This window comes from Loxodonta africana, chromosome 1, assembly GCF_030014295.1.
Source record: "Loxodonta africana isolate mLoxAfr1 chromosome 1, mLoxAfr1.hap2, whole genome shotgun sequence".
NCBI classification, from domain to species: domain Eukaryota; kingdom Metazoa; phylum Chordata; class Mammalia; order Proboscidea; family Elephantidae; genus Loxodonta; species Loxodonta africana.
In genome coordinates this window covers 109,717,218-109,733,891 of record NC_087342.1, presented here as the reverse complement: position 1 = coordinate 109,733,891, position 16,674 = coordinate 109,717,218, and the positions used below count along the sequence as shown (strand labels likewise).

General features: G+C 42.5%; 2 protein-coding genes across 12 annotated transcripts in view; one reads left to right on the top strand and one right to left on the bottom strand.

Annotated features, from left to right (window-relative positions):
- SLC25A27 (solute carrier family 25 member 27) overlaps nt 1–250 on the bottom strand; it is a 36,297-nt gene extending 36,047 nt beyond the window's left edge. For 3 of the 6 annotated variants that reach the window (XR_010322287.1, XM_023545241.2, XM_064286965.1), the window contains exon 1: nt 6–249. Coding sequence is in view for 5 of the 6 variants with exons in the window: in XM_023545241.2 (XP_023401009.1) it covers nt 6–111 (106 nt within the window). In the remaining variant the exon portion in view is untranslated. Of the gene's footprint in view, nt 1–5 lie in introns of all 6 variants that reach the window. The other 3 variants (XM_023545267.2, XM_023545247.2, XM_003404451.4) reach the window with 3 other exon arrangements.
- Nucleotides 251–278: 28 nt separating this feature from the next.
- The window catches only part of LOC100658257 (24-hydroxycholesterol 7-alpha-hydroxylase), a 104,656-nt gene continuing 88,260 nt past the window's right edge, over nt 279–16,674 (top strand). For 5 of the 6 annotated variants that reach the window (XR_010322281.1, XR_010322282.1, XM_023545222.2 and 2 more), the window contains exon 1: nt 279–928. Coding sequence is in view for 3 of the 6 variants with exons in the window: in XM_023545222.2 (XP_023400990.1) it covers nt 737–928 (192 nt within the window). In the remaining 3 variants the exon portion in view is untranslated. Of the gene's footprint in view, nt 929–953; nt 1,721–16,674 lie in introns of those variants that run through there. The other variant, XM_023545236.2, reaches the window with a different exon arrangement.

Sequence of the window (16,674 nt, the reverse complement as noted above, 5' to 3'; positions counted from 1 at the left end):
GGTACCTAGCTCGGCCACGGTAGCCGCGCAGCCGGATAGCAGGAACTTGCTCGCCCGGGGCCATTTCTGGGCGAGCGGTAAGAGCTTCTCCTCAGTCTCCGGGATGGACATTCAGCAGCAGGTCAGGACGACAATGCACCCCTTCTCGCCGGCGCCCGGGCGCCGCGGCGGCCCCTCCTCAACCGGCGAGTGGCCAGGCAGGAACCATTTCCCTCGCTCGGCTCGGCCAGGCCCAGCCCAGCGAAACCGCAGCCCTTCCTTGGAGCACCGAGCGGGAGTGGTGCGGCCGCCCCCCAACCCAGCAGGAGGAAAACAAAGCGGAGCCCACGAGGCTTCTGGGAAATGTAGTTCGCCGGGCTTCGCGCCTACCGGGCAGCGTTCTTTGATTGGCCGGCAGCAAAGAGCTGCTGCGGCACAACCTCCAGTCTCCATGGCAACAGAGCGTGATCCTTTCCCGGCCCCGCCCACTCTGAGATCGGAACAGTCCCCGCCCACTCCAGGCCCTGTTCAGCTCCGGCGTTCTGTTTCCAGCGTCTGCACTTGATGAGAAGTGGAGTTGGGCGGGAGCGATAATGCAAAAATCACCTAAAACTTGGAGCGAGAAGCGGGGAGAGTTTCAAAGGAAAACAAGCTGCAGAAGTTGCAACACAAAGGTTTGGAGGCCTGGCGGGTGCTCTAACTTGGAGGGAGCAAGTTCAAAGGCAGTAGGACTTTTTCCCTTTCCTGATTCTGAAAGATGCTGGACACAAACGTGGAATTACTTTTTCCAACAGTCATTATATTCCTAGGTTGCGTTGCTCTTTTATTATTTCTCCAGTGGAAGAACTTGCGTTTACCCCCGTGCATCGGGGGCTGGATTCCTTGGATTGGAGCTGGATTTGAGTTTGGAAAAGCCCCTCTAGAATTTATAGAGAAAGCAAGAATCAAGGTATGTAACCGTGTGATGTAGAGCTTCCGGAGAAGATAATGTTTTCTTTTTTATTTTATTCTTTTTTATTAGAAGAACGGGGGGGGGGCATACCTGCTGCCTTCAATTTAATGGTCTGGTCATTTACCAATTTCTCGATTAAAAATCAACAGCTATGCCCTCCGCAAAGTTTTGTGAAAGAAATTGATTTTTATTAGTTACGGGATACACTGCATCTTGCAACTGCCTTTTTGGAAGTAGAAGTTAATTTTAGTGGTGGTTTGGGTTAGTTAATTGTAGTTAAAATTTTTAAGTGTATGGATATTAATGCTTCAGTAAACGGAAAAGACAAATGTGTCCTATAACTGTGTAATAAATTAGTATCCAAAGCAGAGTTAATACCAGACTTCTGTAAAAATTGCTTGTGAAATGGGTCTTTACAAATTTAAGGGGCACAAAAAAAAAAAATTTTTTTTTTTTTTTTTTATATTCTCAGCGGAAACCCTCGTGGCGTAGTAGTTAAGTGCTATGGCTGCTAACCAAAGAGTTGGCAGTTTGAATCCGCCAGGCGCTCCTTGGAAATGCCGTGGGGCAGTTCTACTCTGTCCTATAGGGTCGCTATGACTCGATGGCACTGGGTTTGGTTTTTTTTTTTCGGTTTTGGTATTTTCAGTGGAGCCCTGGTGGTTCAGTGGTTAAGAGCTATGGCGAACTACAGCTGCTAACCAAAAGGCTGGCAGTTAAAATCTACCAGCCTTTCTTTGGAAATCCTGTGCTCTGTCCTATAGAGTTGCAAGTTCGAATCAACAGACGGTAAGGGGTTTTCGTATTTTCAGCTGGCATGATTGTTTGATAATGATGAATTCCATTTTTACTGCACACTTACTTGATTAGTAGTTGTTGTAGATGTTGGTTTTGTCCTTAAACTATCTTTCAAAAATCTGAGCACTTTAGGGAACTGATTTTTATTAGCCTATTCATTAACGCAGTGGTTGAGCATTTGGCTGCTAACCAAAAGGTCAGCAGTTCAGATTCACCAGTTCCTCCTTGGAAACCATATGGGGCAATGCTACTGTGTCCTATGGAGTCGCTATGAGTCAGAATGGACGCAATGGCAATGGGTTTTTTTTTTTTTAATTATTTTTCATTTTATTTAATTTTCAGTCACCAAGATTTTATGGTATTTGATTCTCTAATAAAAATGTATAATGTTAATCATCAACTTTATTATGTATTATATTGAAATACATTCTATGGTGATCTATTCTTCACATGGGCAATTAACCGAAGAATTATATACGTAGCAGCGTTTTCCTTCCAAATCTCAGATTCCAATTTTATTTTATTTTTTTATTGTGCCTTAAGTGAAAGTGTACAAATCAAGTCAGTCTCTCATACAAAAACTTATACACACCTTGCTATGTAACCCTAGCTGTTCTCTCCCTCATGTGACAGCACATTCCTGCAGGAGCTGCCCACATAGTCTCATGTGTCTACTTGAGCCAAGAAATCCTCATCAGTATCATTTTCTATCTTATAGTCCAGTCCAAACCCTGTTTCAAGAATTGGCTTTGGGAATGGTTTCAGTCTTGGGCTAACAGAGGGTCTGGTGGCCATGAGCTCTGGGGTCCGTCCAGTCTCAGTCAGACCATTAAGTCTGGTCCTTTTGCGAGAATGTGAGGTCTGCATCCCACTGATCTCCTGTTCCATCAGGAATTCCCTGTTGTGTTCCCTGTGAGGGTAGTCGTTGGTGGTAGCCGGGCACCATCTCGTTCTTCTGGTCTCAGGCCGATGTAGTCTCTGGTTTATGTGGCCTTTTCTCTCTCAGGCTTATATTTACATTTTGTCTTTGGTGTTCTTCATTCTCCTTTGCTTCAGGTGGGTTGAGACCAATAGGTGCATCTTAGACGGCCGCTTGCTAGTGTTTAAGACCCCAGACACCACTCACCAAAGTGGGATGCAGAGCATTTTTCTTAATACATTTTGTTATGCCAGTTGACCTAGATGTCCCCTGAAACCATGGTCCCCAGACTCCTGTCCCTGCAACTGTGGCCTTCGAAGTGCTTGGTTGTATTCAGAAAACTTCTTTGCTTTTTGTTTAGTTCACTTGTGGTGGCCTCTCCTGTATTGTGTGTTGTCTTTGACTTCACCTAAAATTTTTCTTGTTTACTACTTAATTAATGCATACCCTTCTCCCTCCCCACCCACCCTCATAGTCATCAAAGAATATTTTCTTCTTTTTTTTTCAACTTAGTGGTCTCATATATTATTTGTCCTTTTGCAGCCAACTAATTTCACTCAGTGTAATGCCTTCTGGATTCTTCCATGTATGAATTGTTTCATGGATTCATGGTTGTTCTTTATCATTGCATAGTATTCCATTGTGTGAATATACCATAATTTCTTTATCCATTCATCCATTAATGGGCATCTTGATTGTTTCCATCTTTTTCCTGTTGTAAACAGTGCTGCAGTGAATATGGGGATGCATATATCTGTTTGTGTGAAGCCTCTTATTTCTCTAGGATATATTCTAAGGAGTGGGATTGCTCGATGGTATGGTAGTTCTATTTCCAGCTTTTTAAGGAAGCACCAAATCGATTTCCATCAGATTCTACTTTTTTTAAGAAACTTGAAGAATATTGAAGAGAGCTAAAATGAAAATAGAAATAATCCAGACTATTTCTTTGCAGGAAGATTTTTTATATTATTGATGCAATGCATATTTTATGAACAATAAGCTGCATTTGTTTAAGGTGTACAATTTGATGAGTTTTGAACATATTTTTATACCCAGGAAACCACCACCACAATCAAGATACAGAACAGTTTCATTACCCACAAAAAGATTCTTTGTGCTTCTTTGCAATTCATCTCTCCTTCTACACATGGCCCCAGGCAACCACTGATGGGCTTTTTGTCACAATTAACTAGCTTGCATTTTCTAGAATGTCTTATAAATGGAATCATACTGTATGTTACTCTTTTGTGTCTTGTTTCTTGCATAAGTATAATGATTTTGACATTCATCCACGTTACATGCATAGATCATTCATTACTTTTTATTACTGTGTGGCATTCTCCTGTGTGGGTATACCACATTGTGGTTATCACGTTTTGTTCACCTCTTGGTGAGCATTTGAATTGCTTAGTTTGGGGCTATTATGAATAAAGCTGCTGTGAACATTCATGTGTAAATATTTGAGTGGACATATGTTTCCCTTTCTCTTGGAAAATACCTAGAAGTGAAATGACTAAATTGTATGGTAAGTATAAAGAATGGTAAGGGAATATTACAAAAAACTCAATACATGTAAATTTAACAATTTAGATGAAATGGACCAATTCCTAAAAAAAAAAAAAAATTACAAACTACCTGTCTTAGTCATAACAGAAATACACAAGTGGATAGCTTTAACAAAGAGAAATTTATTTTCTTATAGCCTAGTAGGTTACAAGTCCAAATTCAGGGTATCAGCTCCAGGGGAAGGCTTTCTGTCTCTGCCAGCTCTGGAGGAAGGTCCTTGTCCTCAGTCTTCCCATGGCTGAGGAGCTTCTCAGGTACAGGGGCCCCAGGTCCAAACGACACGCTCTGTTCCTGGCACTGCTTTCTTGGTGGTATGAGGTCCCCGACTCTCTGCTTGCTTCCCTTTCCTTTTATCTCTTGAGAGATAAAAGGTGGTACAGGCCACAACCCAGGGAAACTTAGATCAGCGAAGTAACCTGGGTAAGGTTGGTGTTACAATCCCATCCTAATCCTCTCAACATAAAATTATAACCACAAAATGGAGGACAACCACACAATACTAGGAATCATGACCTAACCAAGTTGATACACATATTTCTGGGGGTACGTGATTCAGTCCGTGACACTACCACAACTCATTCAGTATGAACTACATAATTTCAATAGCCCCGTAACTATTAAGGAAATTAAATTAATAATTTAAAAATTCAAAAAAAGAAATTTCCAGGCCCAGGTGGCTTTACTGGAGAATTATACCAAATGTTTAAAGAATAATTAATGTGAGTTCCACACAATCTCTTCCAGGAAGTAGAAGAGAACACTTCGGAATCCATTTTACAAAATTTGTATTACCTTGATACCACACTAAAAAGATTGCACAAAAGAAGAAAACTAGAGATCAATATTCCTCATGAGTATGGATACAAAAGCCTTTAACAAAATATCAGCAAATAGAATTCAGCAACATATAAAAAGAATTATATACTCCAAGTCCAAGTGGGCCTATTCCAGGGATACAAGGTTGGTTCAATATTTCAAAATCAGTGTAATCCAGCAAATTACTAGGATAAAGAAGAAAAGGCACATGATCATATCAATTGATACAAAAAAAATTGGAAGAATTCAACACCCATTCATGATAACTCTCAGAAAAGTAGAGTAACTTCCTCAACTTGATAAAGAACATTTACAAAAAGTTTATAATTAACATACTTAAAGGTCAAAGATTAAATGCTTCCCCCCTAAGACTGGGATCAAGGCAAGTATGTCTACTGTCACCATTGGTATTCAGCATAGTGCTAGAAGTTCTAACCATTGCAAGAAAGCAAGGAAAGGAAATAAAAGACACACTGATGAGAAATAAAGAAATAAGATTGCACCTATTTGCACATGACATATGTGACATACTGTCTATGTGAAATACCTGAAGGAATAAAAAACTTCTTAGAACTGATTGTGAGTTCAGCAAGGTCCCAGGATACAATGCCAACATAAAAAATCAATTGCATTGCTGCATACTAGTAATAAACTTGTGGAAACTAAAATTAAAGATACAACCACTTACAATCATTCAAAAATATAAATACTTCAGCATAAATTTAACTACAACTACAAAATGCTGATGAAAGAAATCAAAGATCTTAATAAATGGGGAGACATACAGTGTTCATGGATTGGAAAACTCAACATAGTAAAGATGTCATCAGTACTCAAATTGATATATAGGTTTAATGCAAACCTTTAAAATTCTCAGCAAGATTTTTTTTTTATAGATACATACAATATTATTTTTAAATGACATGGAAAAGCAAAGGAACTGGATAGAATAGCTAAACTCATTCTGGAAAAGAAGAATTAATTAAGAGGAATCGTACTACTCAATTTCAAAACATTATATAGGTACAGTAATCAAGACTATATGGTCTTGGCAGAGGGATAGACACAAAAGTCAGTGGAACAGAATGTGGAACCCAGGTAAGGATCCACACAAATATGCCCAAGTAATTTTTGACAAAAGTGCAGGAACATTCAGTGAAAGGAAGATTGCCTTTTCAACACATGGTGATGGGGCAATTGGACACTATAGGCAAAACAAAACAAAACAAAACAAAACCCTCAACCTATGTTTCACACCTTATAAAAAATTAATTCAAAATAGATCATAGACTTAAGTTTAAAACATAAAACTAAAACTTTAGAAAAAGTTGTAGGAGGATATCTTCATGATTTAGGGCTAAGCAGTAGTTCTTAGACTTGACATCAAAAGCATGATCCATAAAAGTAAAAAATGATACATTGGACCTCATTAAAATTAAAAACTTTTTCTCTATGCAAGACCCTGTTAACAGGACCAAAAGGCAAACTACAGACTGGGAGAAATATTTTCAAGGCACATACCTGAGGAAGGACTAGTACCTAAGATATATAAAGAACTCTCAAAACTCAAAAGTGAAAAACAGTCCAATTAGAAAATGGGCAAATAACATGAACAGACGTTCCACCAGAAAGAATATATAGATGGCAAATGAACACATGAAAAGGTGTTCAACATCATTAACCACTGTTCTGACTCCTAGTGACCCTACGTACAACAGCACAAATTAACCATTAGGGAAATGAAAATTAAAACCACAATGAGATGTCACTCATACCTATCAGATAGGCTAAAATAAAAAAGTAGTGACTATAGCAAATGCTAGTGAGGTTGCAGAGAAGAAAGATCACTCAACATTGCTGGTGGGAATGTAAAGTGGTGCAGCCTCTTGGGAAAACATTTTGGCAGTTTCTTAAACAAGTAAACATACAATTACTATATGACTCAGCAAGTAACACTCCTGGGCATTTTTCCCAAAGAAGTGAAAACTAATGTTCATGAAAAAACCTGCATATGGATTTTTATAGCGGTTTCATTATAATATACCAAACCTGAAAAGAAACCAAATGTCTTTCAACAATTTTTAAACAATATTCTTCGCCAACACCGCAATTCAAAGGTGTCAGCTGGTCTTTCTTATTCATTGTCCAGGTTTTGCATGCATATGAGGTGATTGTTTAAACTGCCTTGCGACCATACCGTGGAAATGTTGTTGTTGTTAGGGGCCTTCAAGTTGCTTCCCACTCATAGCGACTGTATGCACAACAGAACGAAACATTGCCTGATCCTGTGCCATCCTCACAATTGTTGCTATGCTTGACCCCATTGTTCCAGCCGCTGTGTCAATCCATCTCGTCAAGGGTCTTCCTTGTTTTCGCTGAACCTCTGTTTCAAAAAAAAAAAAAAATTTTTTTTTTTTTCTGTTTTACCAAGCATGATGTCCTTCTCCAGGGACTGATCCCTCCTGACAACATGTCCAAAGTATGTGAGACACAGTCTTGCCGTCCTTGCTTCTAAGGAGCATTCTGGTTATACTTCTTCCAAGACAGATTTATTCATTCTTTTGGCAGTCCGTGGGATATTCAATATTCTTCGCCAGCACTGCAATTCAAAGGTGTCAATTCTTTGCCAGTCTTCCTTATTCATTGTCCAGCTTTCGCATACATATGAGGTGATTGTAAACACCACGGCTTGGGTCAGGTGCACCTTAGTCCTCAAGGTGACATCTTTGCTTTTTAACACTTTAAGGAGGTGTTTTATGGCAGATTTGCCCAGTACAATGCATATTTTGATTTCTTGACTGCTGCTTTCATGGGTGTTGATTGTAGATCCAAGTAAAATGAAATCCTTGACAATCTCAGTCTTTTCTGTATTTATCATGATGTTGCTTATTGGCCCAGTTATGAGGATTTTTGTTTTCTTTATGTTGGGGTGTAATCCATACTGAAGGCTGTGGTCTTTGATCTTCATCAGTAAGTGCTTCAAGTCCTCTTCACTTTCAGCAAGCAAGGTTGTGTCATTTGCGTAACACAGTTTGTTAATGAGTCTTCCGCCAATCCTGATGCCCCAATCTTCTTCATATAATACAGATTCTTGGATTATTTTTCAGCATACAGATTGAGTAGGTACGGTGAAAGATACAACCCCGACACACATCTTTCCTGACTTTAAACTATCAAGTATCCCCTTGTTGTGTTTGAACGACTGCCTCTTAACCCATGTACAGATTCCTCACGAGCATGCTTACGTGTTCTTGGATTCCCATTCTCCGCAATGTTATCCGTAATTTGTTATGGTCCACACAGTCAAATGCCTTTGTGTAGTCAATAAAACACAGGTAACATCTTTTTGATATTCCCTGCTTTCAGCCAAGATCCATCTGACATCAGCAATGATATCCCTGGTTCTGAATCTCCTCCTGAATCTGGCCTGAATTTCTGGCAGTTCCCTGTCAATATACTGCTGCAGCCACTTTTGAATGATCTTCAGCAAAATTTTGCTTGCATGTGATATTAATGATACCGTTTAATAATTTCCGCATTTTGTTGTATCACCTTTCTTGGTAATAGGCATAAATATGGATCTCTTTTAGTCAGTTTGCCAGGTAGCTGTCTTCCAATTTTCTTGGCATAGATGAGTGAGCACTTCCAGGGCTACATCTGTTTGTTAAAACATCTCGATTGGTATACCGTCAATTCCAGTCTGTTGCACAATCAGCCCCTGGCCTTGTTCTAACTAATGATATTGAACTTTTCTGCCATCTCTTGCCATAGATGTAGATGATTTGATTCCTGTGTATTCCATCTGGTGAGGTCCATGTGTATAGTCGCATGAATGTTGGTTTAAAAAGGTATTTGCAATGCAGAAGTCATTGGCGTGTTATAGTGGACTTAGCATTTTAGACTCACAGACCCACACAATAGTGAGGAACAAATTTATGAAGGGAGCCCCAGCATCCTTGATAACTGCAGTAATTGCTATTTTATGTAAGTCAGATTTGGTAGTGGGAGCTGCCCTAACTGAATTAAGACACCTAACTACAATGAGGCTGATCGGACCCTGTGGTGTATGGGGCTAAGTGGCAGCACTCAGTCGACAAAGACAAGGTGACTGTGGTTACCGTAATGGACAGTGAACTCAAAGCAGTAATCACAATAGTCTGACTCATATGAAGTTATGGAGTTGGCTACTTAGTTATGGTGTCCCTAGGAGGGAAATGGATAGGTAATCTACTAAATATCTGTACAAGTGGAAGAATACTAGGTCAAGTGAATGGCAGTCTAACTCAAATCACCAGAATAGAGAGTCAGAGCCGCTCAATCAGTCCCTAGACTTGAGCAACTTTAAAGACCCACAACCCCTTGAATGAAGGAGAGGCCGAGTCCCTTTGAGGAAGGCCCCCACTACACTGCCAAGAACTTACGCTCTTAATCTTTCTCCCAGCCTTCCCCAAAGGGATCTATAGCATTTTATGAGAGTGACTATTTATTGGAGAAAAGGAAATAATCAGATTTTTCAGGGATTACTGGATACTGGCTCTGAACTGACACACTAATTCTAGGTGACCAAAAATGTCGCTGTGGCCTATCAGTCAAAGTGGGAGTATATGGAAGTCAGGTTATTAGGGGAGTATTAGCTCAGGTTTATCTGAGAGTGGGTCCAGTGGATCCTGGAACACACCCTGTATTGATTTCCCCAGTTTCCTAATGCATAATTGGAAAAAAAATATATTCAGCAACTGGCAGAACCCCCATGTTGGATTCCTGACAATTAAAGTAATGGCTATTATGTAGGAAAAGCCAAGTGGAAGTCATTAGCACTGCCCCTACCTAGGGAAATAGTGAATCAAGAGCAATACCACATTCCCAGAGGAATTGCAGAGAATACTGCCACCATCAAGGACTTGAAGGATCCAGGGGTGGGGATTCCCACCACATCCCCATTCAACTCACCTATTTGGCCTGTGCAGAAAACAGATGGATCTTGGAGAATGACAGTGGATCATCAAAAACCTAATGAGGTGGTGGCGCTAACTGCAGCTGCTGTTGGTGGTTTCAGTGCTTGATCAAATGTATCTTCTGGTACCTGGTATGAAGCTGTTAATCTGGCTAATGCCTTTTTCTCCATTCCTGTTTTGAAGGCCCACGAGAAGCAGCTTGCACCCACCTGGCAAGGCCAGCAATATACCTTCGCTGTCCTATCTCAGGAGCCCTAGTGGTGCAGTGGTTAAGAGCTCCTCTAAGAACCAAAAGGTCGGCAGTTAGAATCCACCAACCACTCCATGGAAACCCTATGGGGCAATTCTACTCTATCCTATAGGCTTGTTATGAGTTGGAATTGCCTTGACAGCAATGGATTTTTTTGTTTTTCTGTTTGTTTTGATGCTACCTTAAGGGCATATCAACTCTCTAGCCCTGTGTCATAATTTCTTACACAGGGACCTTGATCACCTTTCTCTTCCTCAAGACACCACACTGGTCCATTACATTGATGACATTATGCTGATTGGACCTAGTAAAGAAGAAGTTTCAGTGATTCTGGATTATTGGTAAAACACTTGCGTGGGAGAGTGTGGGAAATTAACCTGACAAAAACTCAGGTGCCTTTCACCTCAGTGAAATTTCTAGGGGTCCAGTGGCATGGGGCTTTTTGAGATATTCCTTCTCAAGTGAAGGATAAGTTATTGCATCTGACTCCTCCCACAACTATAATGGAGGCACCTGTGGCCTAATGGGCAGCTCTTTATGATCAGTTGACTGAAGAAGAGAAAACTCATGCCTGGTTTACAGATGGTGTTGTGCGATATGCAGGCACCACTTGAAAGTGGATAGCCACAGCACTGCAAACCTTTCTGGGACCTCTTTGAAGGACAGTGGTGAAGGGTAATCTTTCCAGTGGGCAGAACTTTGAGCAGTGCATCTTGTGGTTCACTTTACATGGATGGAGAAATGGCCAGATGTGCAATTGTATAATGATTCATGGGCTGTGGCCAATGGTTTGGCTGGATGGTCAAGGACTTGGAAGAAACATGATTGGAAAATTGGAGACAAGGAGGTATGGGGAAGAGGTATGTGGATAAATCTCTCTGAATGGGCCAAAGAAGTGAAGATATTTGTGTCTCACGTGAATGCTTACCAAAGGGTGACCTCAGCAGAGGAGGATTTTAAGATTCAAGTGGATAGGATGATGCGTTCTGTGGAAACCACTCATCCTCTTTCCCCAGCCACTCTCGTCATTGCCCAATGGGCTAATGAACAAAGGGGCCATGGTGGCAGAGATGGAGGTTATATATGGGCTCAGCAACATGGACTTTCACTCACAAAGGCCGACTTAGCTACAGCCACTGCTGAGTGCCCAATCTGCCAGCAGCAGAGACCAACAGTGAATCCCTGATATGACACCATACCTTGAGGTGATCAGCCAGGAACCTGGTGACAGGTCGATTACATTGGACTGCTTCCATTATGGAAAAGGCAACGTATTGTTCTTACTGAAATAGACTCTTACTCTGGATATGGACCTGCTTTCCCTGCATGCAGTAAAAGAAGCAGTGCTTCTGCCAAAACTGCCATCTGTGGTTTTACAGAATGCCTTATCCACCATCGTGGTATCCCACACAGCATTGCCTTGGATAAAGAGACTCACTTCACAGCAAACAAAGTGCTGCAGTGGGCCAGTGCTCACGGAATTCACCGGTCTTTCTATATTCCCCATCATTCTGAAGTAGCTGGCTTGATAGAGCAATGGAACGGCCTTCTATAGACACAATTACAGTGCCAACTAGGTGGCAATACCTTGCAGGCTTGGGGCAGTGTTCTCCAGAAGGCCGTGTATGCTTTAAATCAGTGTCTAATGTATGGTGTTTCTCCCACAGCAAGGATTCATGGGTCCAAGAATCAACGGTGGAGATGAGAGTGGCCTTACTCACTATAACTCCTAGTGACCCACTTGGAAAATTTTTCCTCCCTGTCCCTGCAACCTTATGCTTTTCAGGTCTAGAGGTCTTAGTTCCAAAGTGAGGAATGCACCCACCTAGAGGCATATCACTGATTTTATTGAACTGGAAATTAAAAATGCTACCCAGCAACTCTGGGCTCCTTATGCCTCTGGATCAATAGACAAAGAAAGGAGTTACCATATTCTCAGGTGTGATTGATCCTGATTGTCAAGCAGAAATTGGATTGATATTACATAATGGAGGTGAAGAAGAATATGTCTGGAATGCAGAAGATCCCTTAAGCATCTCTTAGTACTACCATGTACTGTGATTAAAGCCAATGGAAAAATACAGCAATCCAATTCCAACACGACTACTAATGGCCTAGACCCTTCAGGAATGAAGGTTTGGGCCACGCCACCAGGCAAAGAGCCATGACCAGCTGAGGTGCTTGCTGAGGGTAAAAGGAATACAAAATAGGTGGTGGAATAAGGTAGTTCTATGTTTTTTGTTTTGTTTTGTTTTAAATACCAGCTATGACCACATGACCAGTTACAGAAATGAGGGCTGTAATTTTTATGAGTATTTCTCTCTTGTATGTGTGCATCAAATATTTTTGTTTTCTTCACTCATAAAATATAAGATGTAGACAGGGCTCGTATGTTTTTGGTTGCACCTTTGTTAGTTGTATCATGTTAAACGCAAGTATGACTATAATTGTCTTTATTTAGAGATTATATATGGTTTAAGGAGTAGTGTACAGGTGCCAGGTTGACAGGGGTTGGACAGTGATGGATAAGATTGTGTGTCAACTTGGCTGTCCATGATTCTTGGTGGCTTGGCAGTTATGATGTAATTTGCTGTTTATGTAATGATGTAATCACCTCCATTATGAGATCTGATATAATGTAATCATCCCCATGTGATCTGCTGTGAGCAGCCAATCAGTTGAAAGAGAGTTTCCTTAGGGGCATGGCCTGCATCTGATATATATGGACTTTCTGAAAAAGCTCACTTGCTTTTGCTGTGCTCTGGATCCTGCATTTGGCTCATCATCATGTTATCTCCAGTTCATGAGACTTAAGCCAGCGGCTTCGGTTTGTCAGCCCCTCCAGCTGCACGAGTCAGAAGCCCTTAGGCTGATGCCTGACCCATGGATTGGGACTTTCCAGCCTCTACAGTCGTGTGAGCCAATTCCTTGATATAAATCTCTCTCTGGCTCCATGCATATACATATGCTTCATTCGTTTTGTTTCTCTAGAGAACCCAGTCTAAGACAGTTTCTGATAAGAAATCAATGCTTAGTCCCACTGGTGCCTGTTTGTCAGTGATATTTTGTTTTTTACAATCTGCTGTCAGAATTATTTCTCTTTGGTTTGGAAAGTTCGATTATGATATCCCTTGGTGGATTTCTTTTTGGCTTTATCCTATATGGAGTTTGTTAAGCTCCTTGACTGGAAACCTTCTTGTCTTTCATGATATTTGGAAGTTTTCTGTAAATACATCTTTCAAAATTCTCTCTGTACATCTTTTTTCTCCTCTTCTGGAATTCCTATGATGCGTAAATTGTTCCTGTTGTTGGTGTACAGCATAACTCTTAGACTTTCTTCATTCTTTTTTTCTGATTGTTCCTCAAAAAAAATTAGTATCAAGGAATTTTCCCTCTAATTCACTGGTTCTTTCTTCCCTTGATTCAAGTGTACTATGTCCATTGAGTTGTAGTATGGTTTCTATTTCTCTATTGAATTTGTCATTTTGTTCTTGTGTTATTTTCCTGAATTCTTCTAGTGTTTTTTTTTTTTTTTTCCTGTTTTCCTTGATCTCTTGGAGGAACCTAAATATCAATTCCTTGTCAGGTAGCTTTACTATCAGTTCCTCCTCGGCAATGATTTCCATCCCTTTATTTTGCACATTTACCTGAGCCGTCGTATCCCATTTCTTTATATGATTTGTGATTGGTGTCTTCAAGGCATTAAGGTTCTGTTATATTTGTTTATGTATTTCTTTATCGTATTTATGTTTTGCTTTTTGTTTTGGTATATCTGTAGCTTAGCTTCTTCCCTTTCTTTTTATGGTGCTTATCTTCCTTGTATTGTTTTAATTGATATTGTCTTATAGTATTTGTATGACTATGGAGCTGCCTGATATCTGGTCTCTACACGGGCTTGGGGCTGTCGGCTGACTAGGTGTGCTTTCTTCTCATTGGCGGGTGTGTTGAGTCACACACATTCCGTACTCTTATGTTGTTAGGCATGTATGATTTCTCTTTAGAGCATTGCTTTTTAGTGTACAATCAAGCCTTTTCCCTGATGTGAGATACCAGGTGTCAGCTGGTCAAAATCCTTTCACAGCTCTTGACAGATAATGAGTTCCCTTTGAGTTGCCAAGAGCAGTCGATGTGACCCCTGAAGCACAAGATGGGGCACAGGGAGGGACATGCAGGATAGAGCGTGGAGGCTCATACACCAGGGATGGGTCAGTAGGGGAGGTCGTGGAGTCCACTCAGCTGAGAGATAGGCAGCTGGTAAGGGCACATAATTTCACGTAGCCAGGTTGAGGTGGGTCGTTGTCAGCACAGCAGGGAACAGAGTCCCACTCAACTGGGTGGAGGTTGATAGGACAGGGCATGGAGTCCCACACTGCCAGGGGCTGTGTAGCTGGGGAGGGCATGCAGTCCTGCTCCTCTGGTAGGGGTCTGTGGGTAGAAGGGGCTGGCTTGGGTTCGCACAGATGGTTTGCTCCTCAAGGAGGGGTGATGGATGTGGCTGGGTTTGTGGGGCACTAGCATGGGCTGCCTGTGCTTCTGGGAGGGGTGATGGGCATGTATCTTAGGCTGGGTTCCCTAGAGAAGCAAAACCAGTAAAGTGTGTAAATATATATAGAGAGAGAGATTTATGTCAAGGAAATGGCTCACATGGTTGTAGAGGCTAAAACATCCCAAGTCCGTGGGTCAGGAAAGAGGCTTCTCCTGATTCATGTAGCTGTGTAAGGGCTGGTGAACCCAAGATCGGCAGGTCGGAGAGCAGGGCTCCTGCTCACAGGCTGCAAAGATCAACGAATCCCAAGATCAGTAGGCAAGACCGCAGGCAAGTTGCTAGCTCAAGTCCCAAGAACCAGAGGTCCGACAAATAGGAGCCAGCTGTAGGATCCAGAATGAGCAAAAGTCCCCGAGTCCTGCCAGAATGTCCATCCACACTTGCCGCAGGCCACACACCCAAGGAAACTCCTTCAGTGGGTTGGGTACTCATAGCAGATTCCATCATGAGGGTGATCACATATCACATCTCAACAGGGAAGTGACTACAACATCATACGACTGCCAAAACACCGAGAATCATGGCCCAGCCAAGTTAACACACAATCTTAACCATCACAGCATGGTTAGACTTGTGTACTTGAGAGCTAGCCACCTGTGTCTCAGGGGTGGTGGGTGTGGCTGGGCTTGTACCATGCCTGTGCAGTGCTCCTGTGCCTCAGGGAGGGGTGGTGGGCATGGCTAGGCTTGTGCCCTTCAAAGCTGGCCTCCTGGGCCTCAGAGAAAGTTGATGGGCTGGCTTGGCCAGGTTTGCATCCATCAGCTAGAGCCTCCTGTATGTCAGGGAGGGGTGGTATGCATGGCCAGGTTTGTGCCATTCAGAACAGGCCACCTTGGGGAGGGGTAGTGGGCATGGATGAGCTTGACTACATCGGCTAGGGTCTCTTGTATCTCAGGGAAGGGGTGGCGAGCAGGCCTCGGCTTGCTTGAGCAAGTACAGGCAGCCTGTGCCTCCAGGAGGGTGTGGTGGGCAGAACCAGGCTTGGGTGTGCAAGTGGGCAGAGATGCTGGGTATGGCCAGGCTTGCACAAGCAAGTATGAGCAGCCTGCACCTCTGGGAGGGGGTGGTGGGCTAGACCAGGCTTTCGCATGTCCCCGCAGGACCCCTGTGCCTTGGGCATATAAGTGAGAGCCACCTGTGCCTCAGGGAGGAAGTGGTGGGTGTGGCCAGGCTTGCACAGGTCCATGCAGGACTCCTGTGCCTCAGGGAGGGGATGGTGGGGTATGGCCAGGCTTGCACACCTTGATTCTGTCTGTCTGTTCCTCAGGACACACCCTAACGCAGATGACGGGTGGGGTGACTGCTTCCACAGGGCTAGATTTGGGGGAGTGGCTCTAGTTGTTACTCTGTGTGTTGACTTTTTGCTGGGTGGGTCCTATGTAAATAGCCAGGTGCCTCCACCAACAAGTAGTTCCTGTGGTAATTCCTAGCTCCCTCTGTCACACACACTAGAAAGGCTAGAACTCTGTTCTTTCCCTTTACTTCCCAGTAAATGTGCAGTTCCTGTCTACACTTTCTCCTCTAAGGCTCCAATGACTCGATCTGTTTTGCTTGCTCTAGAAGCACTTCCCCATGGTTCCCTGGTTTCAAAGCTATACCACTCCTGTGCTCCGCACCCATCCCCCCCGCCCCAGGGTTGCCCCATCTTTGGCCATGTCCTGCCCACCATGGCTTTTCTTTCTGAGTTTTTTTTCACAGAATCTCTATCGCTAGCTATGCTCTCTTTGCGCTTGTTTCCTGGGTCCCTCACTTAGGGTTGTTCGATCCCATCTCAAAATGGCCATGCTGCTCCATGCCAACAGGGAGCGTGTGGTCCATCTGCAAATCTCTTTTCCTGGTGACCTCGTTCTTCTTCTCCTTCCAGTTGGTGTTCAATCTGTTTCTTCAACTCTC